Source organism: Notolepis coatsorum, assembly GCF_963971535.1.
Source record: "Notolepis coatsorum genome assembly, chromosome: 8".
NCBI lineage: Eukaryota > Metazoa > Chordata > Actinopteri > Aulopiformes > Paralepididae > Notolepis > Notolepis coatsorum.
In genome coordinates, this window is record NC_140172.1 from 129,745,392 (window position 1) to 129,764,302 (window position 18,911).

An 18,911-nucleotide genomic window follows, 5' to 3' on the forward strand; every position below is an offset into this window, starting at 1 on the left:
AAGCACATTGTTGGTGTTGTCTGAGTGGAATCTTGACTCAAGGACGCGGTGGAGCACACCTCGTTCCTCTCGCTTACGGGTGGTACAGTACTGTGCTGCCTATGACTGACCCGAATGGCTTAGGTGTCGGGGGGAGTGGGGAGTAGAGAGGGGGGGGGGGGGGGGGGGGTGGCGGTGGGGAGGGGGGGACGGGCTGGGGGGCGTGGAGGACAGGACAGCCATTTCCTCAGGAAAACACATCACCTTCTGCTACAATAGAGCCCCAGCCAGGAAGCCGCAGGCAACCAACACATTGCTCTCTTGAGTCACAGTCAGAGTGCGGCAGATACAGACACAGTCCTGGCCTTATATCGCATACAGGACAGAGACAAACACAATACTGTATGCACACACACACATACACACACACACACACACACACACACAACTGATATATCCAAGAACACACCGAGATGTCATTCCTCTGAAACACTGTGCGGCTAAAAGAGGTAAGAGGCTTTCATTTAATTCGGGAAGAAAAGAAAGAAAAATAAATCAAGTTGTACAATGTTGAGTTTTTGAGTCATGCTTAGTGTCAGTGTTGGGTTTGTTCTGCAGTCCATGCTGTGGTTTGTCGTTTCTCAGTAGAAGTTGCTCCGTGTGGGTGTTTCTCCCTTTTCTCTACCTGCATAATTATGCTGTATAGTGACTCGCTTATCCATTTAAAATGTGTAAAATCATTTCCTGTGTTTATCCTTTAATTGATGAGCTGTCATGTAATCTATCTTGTGATTAGAGCATGAGATATATCACACCACAGTACTCAGACCCAAGTTGTCAATATTTCAACCAATCAATCAAGTTGCTAATTGTGAATTCAATTAGCAGATACTGTGCAGGTGACGGATCCAATTATCTATACAGAGGATGAATGAATTTTTAACAGTTGCACATTTCTGGCTCACCTGTTTAAGAGGAGTCATGTATTGCAATATAATTGGCATTATATTGCATCAACCGTTCTGTCTGCAGTATTAAATATTTACATATGCTCTGCTGTATTACCTATATATATTCATTCATCTGTGTTCCTACTGTATCAGATCAATACTGTATTATCTTTCTTGTCTGTTGAATAATGAAATAGCATTGATTGCATTATCATTATAATAACATGTATTATTTTGCCAACAAGAAAATGCATCAACATTATCATTAGATCGACCTAATGAACAGTGTCCTCTTGTCAAGATTCTGAAAACAAAGAAAATACTAAATGAGTTCAGTACTACAGTGGTATCTTACTACTAAATACTATGAACCCAGGCAAAAAAAGAGAAAAAGGTTCGATGCAATATTTACTTAATTACCATACAAGTGAGAGAACAAGAATAAAAAAGCAGAAAGAAAATGCTAACTTAAGTTTTCTGATGCTAACTTTATTCTGCTTTTTGTTTTTCATCTAATCACCTAGAACTCGCATAATCCAAGAATGATTGTCATTTTTTTTTTTTATTGAAATGTTTATCATATTGATATCCACCATATAGGCAACTCCAAAGAACTGCACACACACACAATCAGAAGTGCCAGTGTATAGAGAATAGTCACACAATCAGAAGTGCCAGTGTATAGAGAATAGTCACACAATCAGAAGTGCCAGTGTATAGAGAATAGGAGACTGACTGGTAAAAGTAAATGTCCTCCATTCAAGATTGTATACACAGTAAGAATAAGATATAGATGTCTTTGATAATATGGAATGTACTTAAGTAGCCTATCAAAAGTAAATGCATACATTAATATATGACACATTGTTCTTGTATTTCAGTGATTGGAAGTGTTCAAACCTTAATGCACTGGCCTTCAGAATATTGTGTTAAGAGTGATTGCTGATTATGCTGGTTTTGATTACTTCCTTTGTTTGCCAGCTTGAGCGTTGAAAGCACATAGCAAGACCTTTTACTTTCAAAGATAAATGTAGGATTTCCTTTCAAATGTAGAGGAGCAAAAGTATACAGGGGTTTGGGGTGGAAATAACAAATACTTTGGTGTACAGTACCTGGTGTTAAGTATTCTACTGGTATGTGTGTGTGCGCACATACATGCGAGTGTGTGTGTGTATGCGTGTTTGTACATCTCAAGCATCAGTGTAATTTGGTCGCTTCAGGAAGAATGTCTTCCAAAACAATCTCCAAACCAAAGTCCCTGTCTAGTGCGCAGCCTGCGTTTTCACCGTATGGATTTAAGACGTGGACCAACGTACAGCCATCAGGTCCCTGGAGGACTTCCACCTGAAACTTCCCCAGAAGAACATGGAACTGAGCCACTGGTGTTCTGGAACAGACAGGGACTGCAGTGTAGAGTCTCTGCTACATCGCCATCAACTCCAATGGGTCGGAGACTTCATCCTGCATTTTGCCAAATAGACTCCCAGGACCAGCTATGCTGTATGGTCTAGAAACGGTGGCACTGACCAACAAGCAGGTGGCGGAGCTGGAGGTGGCAGAGATGAAGATGCTAAGGTTCTCTCTGGGAGTAACAAGGTTGGACAAAATAAAAAATGTCTACATCAGAGGAATGGCCCATGTTGAGCAGTTCGGGCAGAAAGTGAGAGAGGCAAGACTGAGATGGTTTGGACATGTGCAGAGGAGGGAGGTGGGGTACATCGGGAGGAGGATGCTGGAGATGGAGCTGCCAGGAAAGAGGAGGAGGGGAAGGCCCAAGAGGAGGTTTATGGACACGGTGAAGGAGGACATGCAGGCAGCGGGAGTGACGGAGGACGATGATGACAGAAACGGATGGAAACGGATGATCCGCTGTGGCGAACCCTGATGGGAAAAGCCGAAAGAAAAAGAAGAAGAAGAAGGCCAACAGACTGCTGCTGGTGAAAGGTCCTCTACGGTCAGTCAGCTACACCAAGGCCAACAGACTGCTGCTGGTGAAAGGTCCTCTACGGTCAGTCAGCTACACTCAGCGCTCAGCCGAGCGTACCACGGGTATTGCACTACCTCCCCTGCAGGTTCTATACAACAAGAGGTGCAAATCCAGAGCCTGCAGAATAATGAAAGACCCCCACCACCCCAATAACAGCCTGTTCCAGCTGCTGAGGTCAGGCAGACGCCTGAGAACCCCAGCTACTAGGACAGAGAGGCTTAGGCTCAGCTTCTTCCCCCAGGCCATCAGAGCCTTGAACAATGAACATTGAGTGCCACAGAACACTGAACTATCCACACACAAGCACACACACGACACGCACGCTGTGCACGCTCACACACTAGCAGCCACTTTAACACTTTAACATGAGCGGGCACACACTCATGCCGCACACACCCACTTATGGCCAAAAGGAAAGGCCACTTTAAATTAGTATAACAACAGTAACAGTGTATTGCACTACCAAAGCTACCTAGCATGTCCTATATGCTCTGTAAATAACTATGTACAGATACTGAGATGTCACACCATGTTACCTGTTACCTGTTTATTGCACAATGTTGTTTTTATTGGATTCTATTATATGTTGTACCACTGTATTGCACATCGTTGCGGGCAAGACCACCCGCATTTCATTGTATACTTGTATGCCGTGACAAATAAAACTCTTGACTTGACTTGACTTGACTACACCAAGGCCAACAGACTGCTGCTGGTGAAGAGTCCTCTGAAAGGTCCTCTACGATCCGCTGCACCAAGGCCAACAGAAACGAACCAAGGACCAAACTGAGGAAACTCTGAAGAGGAGCCACGTCACCCCCCCCCCCCCCCCCCCCCTCCAGGGTAGAGGACCATGTTCTCTGGAGGTCTCACTTTGTAAAAGGCATTGATAAGCTGAAGGAGTAATGCACACAACAGCAGCAGCAACCTCATCAACAACAACAACAACAACAACAACAACAACAATAATATATAAATAATACATACGATCTCTACATGTTGCCCCTACTCAACCCAACCTAACTCAGCCTCCAATTTCACTTTGGTAGAATATTATTTACATTCCACCAACATGATGTCAACCTCCAACCTCAGTTGCCTCAATAACCTGTAGTTATCGTCACCGCTGGCATTCAGGGTTTTTTCCTGAATACGTATTTTTTTGGTTATTGGAAACTGGGAGGGGGGGGGGGGGTAAGAACTTTCACCCAAAAATAAAGCTGATTTATTATGCACATGATCTCACACATATCTCCAAACTATAAGCTGTCCTGTATACATTAATTTTGTTTGAGAGTTATTGAGTAAAAGATAAGTATTAACTAGCCAGTGAAATGAAAGTACAAAATAAAAGATAAGCAAATATATCAAGGCCTTCGCATATTCCTTTTTAATAATTTCACTGAGCTATATTTAATACTTCCTGAGTTCCTGGAATATGTGACATCATAATGACATCACACATTCTAACTATTCTGGAAATCAGCTTTATTTAATTATTTCCTTAACTTATAACTGTGCTTTACAGTAGATAGATAACCATATACAATTCTGCTGTCACATTAAATTATCCCTAAACATAGGAGCCAAGAGGTCAGCCTTACAGGATCTCAGAAACAGTGTTACTGCACAAGCCTGATCTCAGCACAGTTCCACATACATAAATGTTTATTTGGTCCTGAATGGTAGCATACTATACAAGGTTGTAGTCTAGCTTGTTCTAGCATTCTGCAAATACAACAATAATTAGAATCCATATTTCCTATTCGGGAATTTCATAACATTATGTAACCAAAAGGGATATTTTGGAATCGAATTAAATAAACACGTCTGATCGGCACTAACTGTTAAACAAACAGCTTTCCAACTCTTGGAACTCCAGCTTCCAATCATAACTCGGACACAAGACACAAGCACTTCTATTTCCAGTGTCAAGAAGCTGCACAGAGAATCAAACTAAATAATGTCAATATATAAAATGTTGAAATGTTGCTGAAATACACTAATTTCAAATAAATGATGATAATAATCAAAAGAAACATCAGATAAGTCTTGTTTTTAGATCTGAAGGGCGGGTTTACATGTAAACGTGTTGAATCTCTCAAAGTTCATGGTCAGTAATTGCACTCTTTTCTTTCCACTCTTTGTTTTGCAGATTTGAAAGACTAAGTGCAAACATGCCCATCCTAAAGCAGCTGCCGGGGAGGTCCAAGAGCTGCCATGAGTTCCCCAGAAGCAACGGAGAGCTGATCCTGCCCAGGCTGGACTTGGACATGAGAGACCTGAATGATCTCAACGATCTGAAAGACCTGAAGGGACTGAAGAACCTGAACCCCTTCGAGGAGGTGGACCTGGAGGAGGAGAGGAACGTGGGCGACATGGGTCTCATCATGGGGGAGGTCCGGGGCAACAACCACCAGTACAGGACGATGTCCCGCGACGGAGAGGAGGAGGAGAACGAGGTGAACGCTGAGAAGCACGGAGCAGGGAATCCTAAAGGGAGGCCCCTAAGGGGAACCCTGGAGAGGATCTGCGGGGTGTCGCCCCTTAAGACCCTCGAGAAGCTGGGGAAGGGGCTACGCATGTCGGGACGCAGCGTGTGGGGGACCAGCCCTTCCCTGCGCAGCTCCACGGACTCCTGTACACCCACGCCAGAGAAGGAGAAGAGGAGAGGCTTACGGAGGAGCTCGGAGGAGATTATGACTCTGCTTCGGTGAGAAGAAGAATTCAAGATCTTAAATGTAGATCTGAAATGGGAATTATTTTAATTCCTAACGCACAGAGTAAGACATTTTGGTCAAGTGCTTATGCCAATCCTGATGGCGTGGCAAAGCACACTTGAACATCATGTAACTTTCCATTTGTGGCCAGACAGGCCATCTGCTAAGGTGCAGCTAAATGGCGGAAATGAACATTAAATATAGTGTGATTATGTCCTAATAGGTTATGTAATTGAAACCTGTGGAACTACGGAACTCCTTTTGTTCGTTAGTGCTCGCTGTGGCCAGTGAATGAGCCTATTTATAACTGTGACATTGTTTTCAGTCGTAATGGCTTGATGGAATCTTATACATTCCAGTCAGGTAGTACCGGTGAGCGGTTCAAGAACTTCCTAAATGCCAATGCGTATTCATGACTTTCTATTAACATGTTTATACAGTTTAGCATGTCTAGTCTTCTACCACGTCTAGTCTCAGTCGGCAAAGACTGATACGGTGACCTTGCAGTGTCTGGCTCAAGACCTAAGCTGCAAGCCGTACCCCTTCTTTTGATCACTTTTCCTGTCACTCTTTAACTGAAATGGAAATGATTTGGATTCCGAATACACAGGCGGTCATGCCGTCTAAGAAATCAGAAATGTGGACACATTCAGTGGCAGTCGTTCACGTTCTGCTTCTGGTTGCTCTTGTCAGTTTCGCAGGACGGCGTAAGGAGGAGCGCCGGGAGAGCCTCCCCTGTGGGGATCTGAACACAGTCGGCAACGCTGAACCCAACAGGCGACCCTCCTTCCTCAGGATTGTCAGCCTGGGCAAGCTGAAGAGGGAGTCCATGTCAGACCGAGGCTCCCAAGAGCCCGAGGAGGAAACGGTGGAGGAGGAGCCGGTCGTTAAAGCCAGAGAGCCTCTTTCAGGTAGGAGCAGCGTTTCTGCATGAAAAACATCACTATCTGAGGGCCTCTTTCAGGTAGGAGCAGCGTTCTGCATGGAAAACATCACTGTGAGAGAGCCTCTTTCAGGTGAGAGCAGCGTTCGGCATGAAAAACATCACTGTCTAGGCCGAGCTATTAAGTTCATGAACATGCTGGAATGGGTTCAATCAGCACCAGACTGTGAAAGCAGGAAATGAGCACACTTCCTCCCACTGCAGCCTCCTCTAGATACTGTATAGGTTCAATCACCATGCTACTGTCCACACAGCTCCACGGGGAACGTGGCTAGGAATAGGACGGTGTACGATGAGCAAAAAACTAAACTGTTTCAAACTTCTCAATCCATTACTATTCAATATCCACAAAAATATATCGCTTTTCCTGCCAGCCCTCTCCTTTTACCCCGTCTGTGGTTTTCTGCTGGAAAAAAACCTAGTCTCACCCTCTCCTCTCTCTCCTCTCTCTTCAGTATTGGAGATCCTTCAGTTGGTCAACCACAGGGACCTCCTCCTGGCAGACACACACATTCAGGAGCTGGAGCGAGAGTGGGAGGTGCTGTCTCTCCTGCCCAGCGGCTCCACCCCAACCCTCACTCCCACTTTTGCTTCCGCCGGTATCCCCTCCGGTATGATGAATTTCATGTCCCTGGATGACCAGTGTGGCCCCAATGCTACGGTGGACTCAGCCCGGCGGAAGGCCAAGGACGTGGAGCTCCTGTACGAGGCACTGCAGAAGGAGATGTGGGACGTGGTGCGGGAATCCCTCCGCCAGCCCAGCGCCGGGCCCAACCTTGGCCTGGTGGTGCTGGTGATCCAACAGGAGGATCACGCCGACGCCGCCTGGGCCCTGAGAAAAGAGGCCGCGCCCCCCCAGCAAGAGGGCGGCTGCCCGACCCCCCAGTCCAGCCAACGTCCCCGGCAGCTGAAACTGAAGTGGCGGCACGCCGTGGCCGAGGCGGCGGACTGGAGCCTGCCCCTTCAGATGGACACCCAGGCGGGTCAGCTGGCCTCCTACCTGGACCGCCTGCGCAGTCGGATGGTGGACGACCTGGACGCGGCGAGGAGGAACGCCGTGTCCATCTACCCCGAGGAGTTCTCAGCCTTCCAGGTGTACGTGGAGAGTTACCACCGGGCCGTGGCCAAGCGCCTTCGCACCCTCACCGGCTGCCCGCTGCAGATCACCGATGTCTACTCGCTGCTGGACTGGTTCTACAATATCTATAACAGGTAGATCTCGGAAGATCAGTTGGCAGTTGATAATGGGATAATCACTCGGGGTATAGTCTCATACGATACAGTACTCGTATCAAACAAACTATTGAACATGAAAATCTAAACCTCACAGCACTTCAAAATAGACATGCTATTCCTTTACAGAAGAGGCTTTAGTAACTATCTTTGTCGTTCCCCAACAGGGACGTCCTAGGCACCATTGGCACATCCATGCCCATCAACTATTCCCCCCTGGAGCCTATCTTGCCCCAGGACACAGTGGACAGGCTGGAGCAAGACTGCCTCAGCATCGTCACGGTAAAAGCAGACTTCATCATGCCTGGCTCCTCCATTGTAAGTGTGTACATCAGCCTCAGTGGTGGTGAGATCATGTCTTTCCCATGACTTTTCAGGAGAACGTGACAACCGAGTTGACACAGGTCTTGGATGAGGAGGAGAGGCGATGGGCCCAGACTCTACACATAGAGGAGTACCAGTCCTGCCTGGCGCGCTCCGTCATCCAGGTATATACCGTCCTATTGTACTGTGTTTTACTGTAGAAAATCCTTAGGAAACCATGTTTTTCTTTTCATAATGGTTTTGACCAGCAGTGTATTATATATCCTACTCTGGCCTTATATAGATCCATACGTTTTGATGTATTTCCCTGTGTATTTGACTGTCCCAGAGGCTGAAGGTGGACCTGGACAGATCCACAGCTGTAAACCAGTTTCTGGGGGCGAGGGTGGCTCGCTGCAGTCTCAATGGACTGGCTGACTTCCTCTATAGGTAGGTAGATACCACCAGAAAGGCATCTTCTCTCATATAGAGCTGAATCATCAGCATATATTAACAAAGGTCACAGCGGCTCTTCAATAATTCAAGCACAGGTTCACTTTTTGCCCTATTTTAAACATGGTCTGGCATGACGTCGACTATTACAGGTAGGGATGCTCGATATTGGCTTTTTTACCGATACCGATATACCGATATTGTCCAACTCTTAATTTCCGATACCGATATCAACCGATATCAACCGATACCGATATATGCAGGGTTTCCCCCCCCCAAAAATGGAATAATTTCAGGTAATTAACATTACATATCTCTTGTTGTGGAATTAACACAACATTATGCATACTTTTGACAATAAATAAAATCAGAATTTGTTCTTACTTGCTTGCCTGGGTAAATAAAGGTTATATAAATGTAAAAAAAGATTTTTTTATTTTTATTTTTTGAAAACCGATACCGATATTTTCCGATATCACATTTTAATGCTGATATCGGCCGATAATACCGGACATCCCTAATTACAGGTCATAGTGTCTCTCTCTATTGAGAAACTTTGCTGCATCCTCTCACCAGGCTCCATTACAATCCATTGGAGCAAGTGTTTTAGCCTTCGAAAAAACCAAACCATGATACATGTCCTTTTCTAAAACAGGAAGCTCACAGTAGATCTACTAAGGAAATGGTTGCAAACCATACATTGTCTCAAGAGTTATGAGTTTCAATGGTCAGTTATGTAACTGGGATATGATTTTTTTTTACGAGTTTGCAACCGTTTCCTCCATAGTATGTGAAGGTACATCTGATTATTACATCTTGATATTGCTCAGTCATAACATTCATTCAACATAATATTTCTGAACCCCTGTGTCCAGGTTCCAGAGGAAGGTGGAGATGTTCCATGAGACCCAGGCAGAATTTGGAGATCGGGGGGATGGATACGTATCCAGGACGATCGCTCTGGTCAACTGCTGCCCCCCTCTCAGGTAGACACATGGTAGTTTGTGTGTGTTGGGCCGGGGGGGGGGGGGGGTCATCTCATTTATGTCAATGAGATGATTCACCTCCATCAAAGAAGGTTTGTGTAGTAATATGCACTTTGCTCTATATCTGTGTGTGAATCCCAGGTCCTTTGTGCAGCGCTGCAGACAGTGTGACCAACAGGGGAGTGAGGACTCAGCACAGAGAGCCAACTCCTCCCTGGACAGGATTATCAACCAATCAGTGAGGGTCCTGACTGACCGACTGTTTGAGCACATCAGGGTGAGAACTGTTATCTGTTTATCTCACTCCCTATCTCTGGAAACTGCCAGCTTCTCTCCCTCTCTCTCTCTCTCTCTCTCTCTCTCTCTCTCTCTCTCTCTAAAGAATAATAGAAAATGAGAAAATTATTTGCTGTATGACACTTTTATTTTGTATGAGGCCTATAACTCTATTGACTGGGCTTTGTGATTCGCCCTCAGTGCCCCTACTCTGTATAATTTGCTATGTTGGTAATACTAGAATAGAGCTTGTCCTACTGTTGCACGTGTTGTAAGTCAACATGCAGAAGAGTGTCTGCTAAATGGTTAAAGTGTTCATGTAGATGTAAATATTATTATTATTATTATTATCATTATTATAATTATTATTAATAATAAATCAAAGTTACGTCTCCTGTTGTTCCAGCCTTTTTTTGACAAGCTGGTGAAGAGGAAATGGCTGAACAACACAGAGGCATTTGAGGCAATCGAGGCCTGTATCAAACAACACTTCAAGAAGTTTAGGAGGATGGACATTCCACCATATCAGGTATCACCTCACTGGAGTCAACTGCTTTAAATAAAAGAACACTCACAACACTTAGAGAAATACACTTATTTGCCATCTTCCCCAGAGTCAGATGAGAAGATTGATATTAGATTAATCTCTGTGTGTCCAGTAGCTCCAGAGAGAGGTCCAGGTGCATGCTAGCCTGGCTTAGCACAAGGACTGGAAGCAATAGGGAGCAGCTAGCCTAGCTTAGCACAAGGACTGGAAGCAGAAGGGAGCAGCTAGCCTAGCTTAGCACAAGGACTGGAAGCAGTGGGGAGCAGCTAGCCTAGCTTAGCACAAGGACTGGAAGCAGAAGGTAGCAGCTAGCCTAGCTTAGCACAATGACTGGAAGCAGAAGGGAGCAGCTAGCCTAGCTTAGCACAAGGACTGGAAGCAGTAGGGAGCAGCTAGCCTAGCTTAGCACAAGGCCTGGAAGCAGTAGGGAGCAGCTAGCCTAGCTTAGCACAAGGCCTGGAAGCAGTAGGGAGCAGCTAGCCTAGCTTAGCAGAAGGACTGGAAGCAGAAGGGAGCAGCTAGCCTACCTTAGCAAAAGGACTGCAAGCAGAAGGGAGCAGCTATCCTAGCTTAGCAGAAGGGGAGCATGTCTATGTTCCCCGGGTCCTATGTTCCCCGATTGATTGATTGAAACTAGCCTAGCTTAGCACAAGGACTGGGAGCAGAAGGGAGCAGCTAGCCTAGCTTAGCACAAGGACTGGAAGCAGAAGGGAGCAGCTAGCCTAGCTTAGCACAAGGACTGGAAGGGAGCAGCTAGCCTAGCTTAGCACAAGGACTGGAAGGGAGCAGCTAGCCTAGCTTAGCACAAGGACTGGAAGCAGAAGGGAGCAGCTATAGCTTAGTTCAAGTTTCTTTATTAGTTGTCATACAAAAATACAGAATACTTTTATATGAAATGCTTCTTTCCTTAGCACAAGGACTGGAAGCACAAGGGAGCAGCTAGCCTAAGAAATTAAGAAATACAACTTCCAACAACTCCAAACCTGATGCACAGAGATAAAAAATGATATCAATATTTTTGTCCAATTCTGGGGAAGATGGGAAAAAAAGTGTATTTCCCAAAAATGTATGTTCCTTTAATTACAGAATTCGGTCCACGTATCAGATCTTTCTTTTGTTTTTACCAAGTACAATAAATTTACAGATTGTATCTGCATTGCTAGAGCCATATCACCAACACCGTACAACAACATGACCTATGGTCCAAAAAGTGTACATACCGTTTGTTGACTGGATGAATTGTTTGCCAGACGCTGGTGGGTGAGGTGCACAGGCGGGTCCTGGTGGAGTACGTCCGAGCCATCATGAGGGGACGGGTTATCTGCACATCCCTGAAGATGAGGAAGAGGGTGGCCTTCCGCCTGCAGGATGAGGCCAAGCAGCTCAAAGGACTCTTCAAAGATCTAGTGAGTCCGCTAAAATAATGAAACGATTTATCTTTCAAATGGAGCATGTGTCATGAAGACAATTTATCAAACGCCAGTATTTCTCAGTATCCTGTTATCTGCCACAGTAACATTTGTCTTGTACATTGTGTCAGTCTTTAAAGGGACACGTCGACATTATGGGTAGGAAATGTGCTTAATATCTTCTCCAGAGTCAGACAAGAAGATGGATACCAATTTCCTCTCTGTGTTTTCAGTAGAAAGCTATCCGGCTACAAGCTAGCCTAGCTTAGCACAAACGAATGGAAGCGGATACGGACCACTAGCCTAGCTTAAAACTCCATGAGAGGTGTTTTTGGCTAACAGCTAGGCTAGCTGCTCCGTAGCCGCTTCCATTCATCTGTGCTATGCTAGGCTAGCTTGCAGCTGGATGGCTTTCTACTGAACACATGGAGAGGAAGTCGGTATCTATCTTCTTTTCTGTCTCTGGAGAAGCACATACTGTTAATCCCATAGAGTTGGGGTGTTAATTCAAATCACACCTCTATCAATCACACACATCTGAGAAAGTGCCATTCTGGCTATCACTCGCTGATCAATCATTAACTTGATTAATGGTGAAGGAGGCCATTTCCACCTTACATTGTGTGGGGAGCGCTTTGAGTGTCTAGAAAAGCGCTATATAAATGTAATGATCATTCATTCATTCATTAACTTGACTTGATCCAAAAAACACATTGGGTCACCATAACTTTTTCAGTGTGGACACTTCTATAAAACCCCTCTAAAATATATTCTCCATAAGCCAGTTGTTAAAAAAGCAGACCAAATGTTGCCTGGGGAATGCAGAGCCTTCTATGAATGGAGGCTGTCAGGCTGACCCTAGAATGGGTCAGGGCAGGATTAACTGACAGTGTTGATGTAGGGGCCCGTCTGTGAAAAATGGCGTCCGTCAGTGTAATGGAGATGGATGAGCCAGGCCTACGCAGCGGCCTGGAGGAGGGAAGCGGGGTCTGGAGGAACCGCCAGGCCAGCCAGCGTGGCATTTGCCCCCTCTCTCCGTACGCGAGTTCAAACAAGTGTCCGTCACCTCGGCTGACAACAGGAAGCCTCTGTGTTCAGAAGGAACTTCCTGTTCCTGTCAGCTGGGTCAGCTTTGATGTAGCTCTGGGATGGCCTTGATGGCCTTTTTCAACGAAGAGCAGGACAGGGTTTTTGTGGAAACCGAGAGGAGGATGAATCTTTAATGGATATCTAAGAAAAAGAGACAGATATTTTTAGAAAATGCCAAGTTGAAGATTTTTTCTTTTTTTCCTTCTTCCGTACCCCCCCCCCCCCCCCCCTTCCTCTAACATAATCTGCCATTTTAAGGAAAAAACACATCTTAGAAAAAAAAGAAACTATGAAGTGGAGTGGTGTTATCCAGTTTAATTAATTGAATGTTCGGTCTCTGACCTTTCAGTTTGTGATATTACTCTTTGCTTCTTTCAGATGCTACGGTATTCAGTAGGTTAACCTAGACTACATGCTAATACGTAGCTTCATCTGGAAGATCCAGATGTAAATTACAACAGCAGAGTGGGCAACTTCGGAGAAATTAACCAGAGTGAGTTTACCTGCCCAGCAGAAATTGAGCAAGTTCTGCATCACTTTTCAAGCCCATGCACGCTGCAACAAAGGTTTTCCACAGACTCCCAGAGGCACTCGCTGCTTTAAGCTGAATCTTTCAAAAATAAATAATAGAAAATACTTCCCCAGCCTCTGATCGACAGTACATTGTGTGTCCTGTTTAACGAGGAACTAGATGGTGTCTTAGTTTTCCGATGTGACCCTGGGAACGCCACTTGGCAAACACATCTGATTGGTTATTGATGCAGGGAGCTGTTGTTTTTGGCCAATCAGATGTGGTGCCTCTGGGAGTCTGTGGGAAACCTTTGTTGCGGCTGCATGGGCTTGAAAAGTGATGCAGAGCTCGCTCTATTTCTGCTGGGCAAAATTATAAACTCGCTCTGGCTAATTTCTCAGAAGTTGCCTACTGCAGCTTTAACATGACAACAAATGTTTAATGCTGTGATAGTTCATGATCTATAATTGACCACATTCACATGCCGGCCATTTTGCTCTTACCGCCGTGTGAATATGGTCAATTGTGATGACAAATTAACCCTTGAGATGAAGCACCATTTTCCATTTTTTTGTTTTCATGTGAACAATGCTTTTTAAGATATGGACCACCGGGCGGCTAGGTGGTGTAGTGGGCAAGGCGCTCGCCACCAATGCAGGAGACGCTGGGTTCGAGCCCAGCTCTCCGCATTGCTTTCAGCTTGGCTGGTCGTTCATACTAATACAATTGGCAGTATTAGGGGGTGGGAAGCTGATGGGTGGGAATTGGACGTTGTGGACAGGTCGGTTGGTGCGCCTGCGCAGCAGAATCAGGAAGCGACGGGGGCGGCATGTCCCTCCCACGCAGACCCCCGTCGCTGAGAGATCGCGCTGTGCAGGTGAAAAGATGCGACGGCTGCTTCCTTGAGTACCGGAGGGGACACGTGATGCAAGGCTTCGTCCACATTGCAGCCGGCTTGTGGGAGGCATGGCCTAACAGCGTTCGAGACAGGGGAGGGTAGAATTGGACGATACGAAATTGGGATGGGAGAAAAATAGAAAATGGGAGAAAAAGTAGATAAAAAAAAGATATGGACCACCAACCATTACACAAAGAAAAAAGGTTGTGGCAAAAAAACATTTAAATCTCATCTGTAGAAAGTTTATTTCAGGAAGATATTCCAAACACCCATAGGTGGTTACAAATATAATACAATTATACAATTATAATACATTATGACAGTTAATGAAATCTCAATGGCTTCAGTTCATGCAGGTTTAGAACTGGACCAGTTAAGATGGCTGCCATGTGGTTCCATCCCAGAATGGCAATTTATTATGTTTTATATCTACGTCCGTAACTCCCCACCCTCTACACATTCTCTATTACATTGATTTACACTCCAAGTGATTTGGACTCTTGGAGCCGCAAATATGTGGGCTGGAAACACTGTAGTTTAATAGCCATTATAGAGTCTTTACAAACAGTCAGTGTGTCAGTAACTTGTCAATAACCAGTAGAGAGGGAGTCATCACTCGTTGACCAAGCTGAAAAGCCATGAAATCCTAATTTCCACATAAAAAGTTGGTTATAAAACGATCCCTTATCGTGACTACCTACAATAAATTTAATTAAAGGTGCTGTAAGTGTTTTTTTTGTTAGTTTTTTTTTTAAATACGTTGTCTACATAATAGTTCAAATAATAGCTCTACATTCCAACAGCCATCACTGATATAGAGTGTTTGGTCAGTAACATGGGTCTCTCAGTCCCTCCGCTCTGCAGGAAACAGAAAATAAATGTTCTGGTATCCTGTTCCCACTTTATCTAATCAGGAGAGAGAACCCTAGATACTTATTATTATTATTTCAACAAATCTTGCCAAATCTTTCCAAAAGTCAAAATTGCTTAACAAAAGATTCCACTACACTACCTTTAAAATAAACTGTTGAAAATCTGTTGACACTACCCTGTTGGCCACCTACTGACGGTAAGCTGGAAAGTCTATAGATCCCCACAGTCAACTGACACGCTAGTGATAAGATGTAGATAGTCCACCATGACGCAAGTCTGTTAATCTAATCTAATCAACTCTTCTCATCTCTTGTCTGTCTTATCCGCACTTCAGGAATCAGACGCGTCGTGGCTGGACAGCATCATCTGCCACCTGGCTGATATCATTCTCCTGGAGGACACCCCTTCCATTCAGATGGAGGTCGCGGTTCTGGTCAAAGAGTTTCCAGATATACGGTAAACAACTTCACATACGACGAACAATATGATTGCACACTTTCCCAGGATGTGAGCGAGTACTGTATCATTCAAGAGGGCACTCTTCTTTTTTTTTTACGACTATACCCTGAAGGGCCTTATATTATTTTGTGCTTACTGCCACACATTCCCAACGAGCTGTTTTTGGCGCTTAGCCTGAGGTAGGAAAACCTAAGAGAGCGCAGAGTCCTTTTTGTTGACACAGGGGATCAAAACAAGGAAAAGAAGCGCGGAAACATATCTACATTAACTGGGCTATTTTGGGAGAGGAGCGAGGGTCTGTTTTGAGAGTGAGCGGGTCTGAGGGGCCTCAGGGGGAAGCCCGGCCCGCGGGCTGTTTGTGCTAGTCGGGCTTTCAGGTGACGGTTGGCAACGTACCACGGTGTGTGACGCATGACCCGCGGCGGAGCAGACAGGAAGCTTCTGCGGAGTACTTCCTGTTTCTTGCCACTCTGCAGGAGACAGTCTGGTGCCACGCTCGGAATCAAAGAGGGGGGCGCTGGGGAGGGCGGGGCTTCGGAGATGGACATGTGTTATCTCACTAACGGGCAGAGGAACTGCTTTGCCTCTGTTGTTTACTGCTTGGCAACACCCTCTGTTGGTATTTTGGGAGATCAAAGGCTGCTGTGCATTCGCTGTGTTCCTCAATTGACTATCAGTCTCCTCCCAAGGATGCACATGTAAACAAACCCACACCCACACACACACACACACACACACACACGCATACACACACACGCATGGCATGCACACACACACACGCATACACACACACGCATGCACACACACACACGCACACACCTGATTCTCTCCTTTCTCGTTGAGTGAGGTGTGCCAATCTTTAGCCTTATGAAATCATAAAAACACAATACCACACATTTCCTGATTTTTTTCTAGTCTTTTAGTTTAATAGGTAAATTTTCTCAATTATTAAATACAGTGTTGCTTACTTTGGGCCTTTCAACATTCGACGCAGTCGTGGTGATTGTTTGATTTTGTTGTCGTTTGGAAATCATTCTACAGACGTGCTTTGTTGCTGAAAAGTGACGTCAACTATCAGAATGGCTGCTTGGAGGGCGGTTAGGTGGTCGAGCGGAGATTGCGTTCGTCACCAGCCCCGGAGCTGTGAGCTTGGTTCGCCTGTTCGAATCCAGCTCACAGCTCCGGGGTTGTCACCAGCTTGGCTGGCCGTCTGCACTGATACAATTGGCTGTATCAGAAGGTGGGAGAAGCTGGCGGGGTGGGTCCGGGTCGTTGTAAACAGCGACTCCTACAGTTCGGTCGGGGCGCCTGCTAAGCGCGGATTGGACGTGAGGGGGGTAGTGTGGTCCTTCCACACGCTACGCCCTCTCAATGAGAATCCGCGCTGCCAGGTGAAAAGAAGCGGTGATTGGCTGGACGTGTGTCGGAGGAAGCACGTGGTAGCCTCCACTCTCCCAAATGATCTGACTGTGGGGGGTAAAGCGCAGCGACCAGGAAGGGACTGGGAATTGGCATACGACTAACATTGGGATGGGAGAAAATCGGAGGAAAATGGAGGGGGAAAAAGACCAATAAAAAAAATAAAATAATGGCTGCTTGGGTCACGCCACTATTTTGTATGGACTCCCCAAACACTCAAAACCCACATTTCAGTAACTGAAAAGGTATAGGTGGCCGCATGTGAATACCTTGATAAGCAATACAGTTTGTTGACATACTGCAGTTGTTCTATTGGAGAAAAAAGACATTTGCACAACTATTGTGGTGAATGGACAAAATGTATAGAAGTAGCATTAATATAAAAATGTATGTAAAAATATAAAAAGAAATATAGAAAATAAATGGCATGGGGCGGCTGGGTGGCGCAGCGGACATTGTGCTTGTCACCAACGCAAGAGACACCAGGTTCGAATCCGGCTGTCGGCGTTGCCTCCGGCTTGGGCCGGCCGTCATACTGGCTCAATTGGCAGAGTCAGCGGGTGGAAGTCGATGGGTGGTAATCTGGACGTTGTGGACAGCGACTCCTACAGGTCGGTTGGGGGACGCCTGCACAGCAGAGACAGGAAATGGCGGGGGTAGTGTGAGCCTCCCACACGTTACACCTCGCCAATGAGAGTCCGCGCTGGCAGGTGAAAAGATGTAACAGGCTGCCTCTTCGTGTACCGGAGGCCGGAGGGGACACGTGATGCAAGGCTTCTATCCTCCCTACAACCGGCCAGTGAGGGGCATATGCGAGCAACGTTCAAGACAAGGGGAGGGGAGAATTGGAAACAGAAATTGGGATGGGAGAAAAATAGAAAATAAGGAGAAAAAGTGGATAAAAAAAAAGAAAATAAATGGCATTCATATACAAATGTATATACAAATATAAAAATGAATAGCATTAATATAAAAATGTATATAAAAAAATGTAAAAATAAATATAAAACATTAATGAATGAGAAACCTAGTTTCTATTCCTTCCCACTGCTGTGGCTCAGAGAAGGATGCAGTGACTCAACGGCAATCAAGGCCTTTGCCAACTAGGCCTAATCAAATCGTATTTCAATTAACATCCCCTCCCCTCCCCTCTACCCCTGCCCCCCCCCCCCCCCCCCTTCCCCTCCCCTCCCTGCAGGAAGAGGCACGTCTCCACCCTGCTGAATGTGCGGGGGATGATGCGTCAGGCCGAGCGTCAGGAGATCCTGAACATTGTCAAAGACTTTGAGTGCAGCAACCTCCTCATATGCCGCGACCACGCCCTCTTCTCGGAGATCCCCGTAACCTCCGAGGTGCACTGCATCAGCCTGGGGATCCTGCGCATCGCCATGACCATCTCCAACTGGATATCGGAGAACCGTCCCGGGCAGCGGCGGCGCCAGACGAGCGGCAGGAGGAACGCGAGCCACCAGTCCCTGGACTCCCAGAGTACACAGGAAATTAATAAAGTCCACAGGGAGGAGTAGTCCATGGACTCTGGACCATCTGGATTTGACATACGTTGCTGGAATAATTTGACCAGATTATTCACGGAGAGCGGACAACAGAGTTGTAAGGATAGAGTTTACTGACAGAGTGACATGTTGCCACGCGGAGAGACACAGGTTACAGCAACGGCCGCTAGCCTATTAGCTCTCTATAGAACGGCAAACTAATACAAAGTATTTATACTAGGGATGTCCGATATTATCGGCCTACCGATATTATCGGCCGATATTGGCATTAAAATGTGATATCGGAAAATATCGGTATCGGTTTTCAATTTTTTTTTTTTTTTTTTTTTTTTTTTACATTTAACCTTTATTTACACAGGGAA

The 18,911-nt window shown here is 45.7% G+C and overlaps 1 protein-coding gene across 1 annotated transcript; it reads left to right on the forward strand.

The window, feature by feature from the left end:
- Positions 1 to 388: 388 nt before the first annotated feature.
- exoc3l2a (exocyst complex component 3-like 2a) lies at positions 389 to 18,561 on the forward strand (the record flags this gene model as incomplete). Its single annotated transcript, XM_084320527.1, has 13 exons — positions 389 to 488; positions 5,072 to 5,629; positions 6,330 to 6,547; positions 7,035 to 7,791; positions 7,980 to 8,094; positions 8,190 to 8,300; positions 8,465 to 8,565; positions 9,444 to 9,554; positions 9,696 to 9,831; positions 10,237 to 10,359; positions 11,628 to 11,783; positions 15,492 to 15,613; positions 18,234 to 18,561. The coding sequence occupies exons 2-13, from the start codon at positions 5,094 to 5,096 to the stop codon at positions 18,559 to 18,561; spliced, it is 2,814 nt and encodes a 937-aa protein (XP_084176653.1). The 5' UTR covers positions 389 to 488; positions 5,072 to 5,093.
- Positions 18,562 to 18,911: the final 350 nt, after the last annotated feature.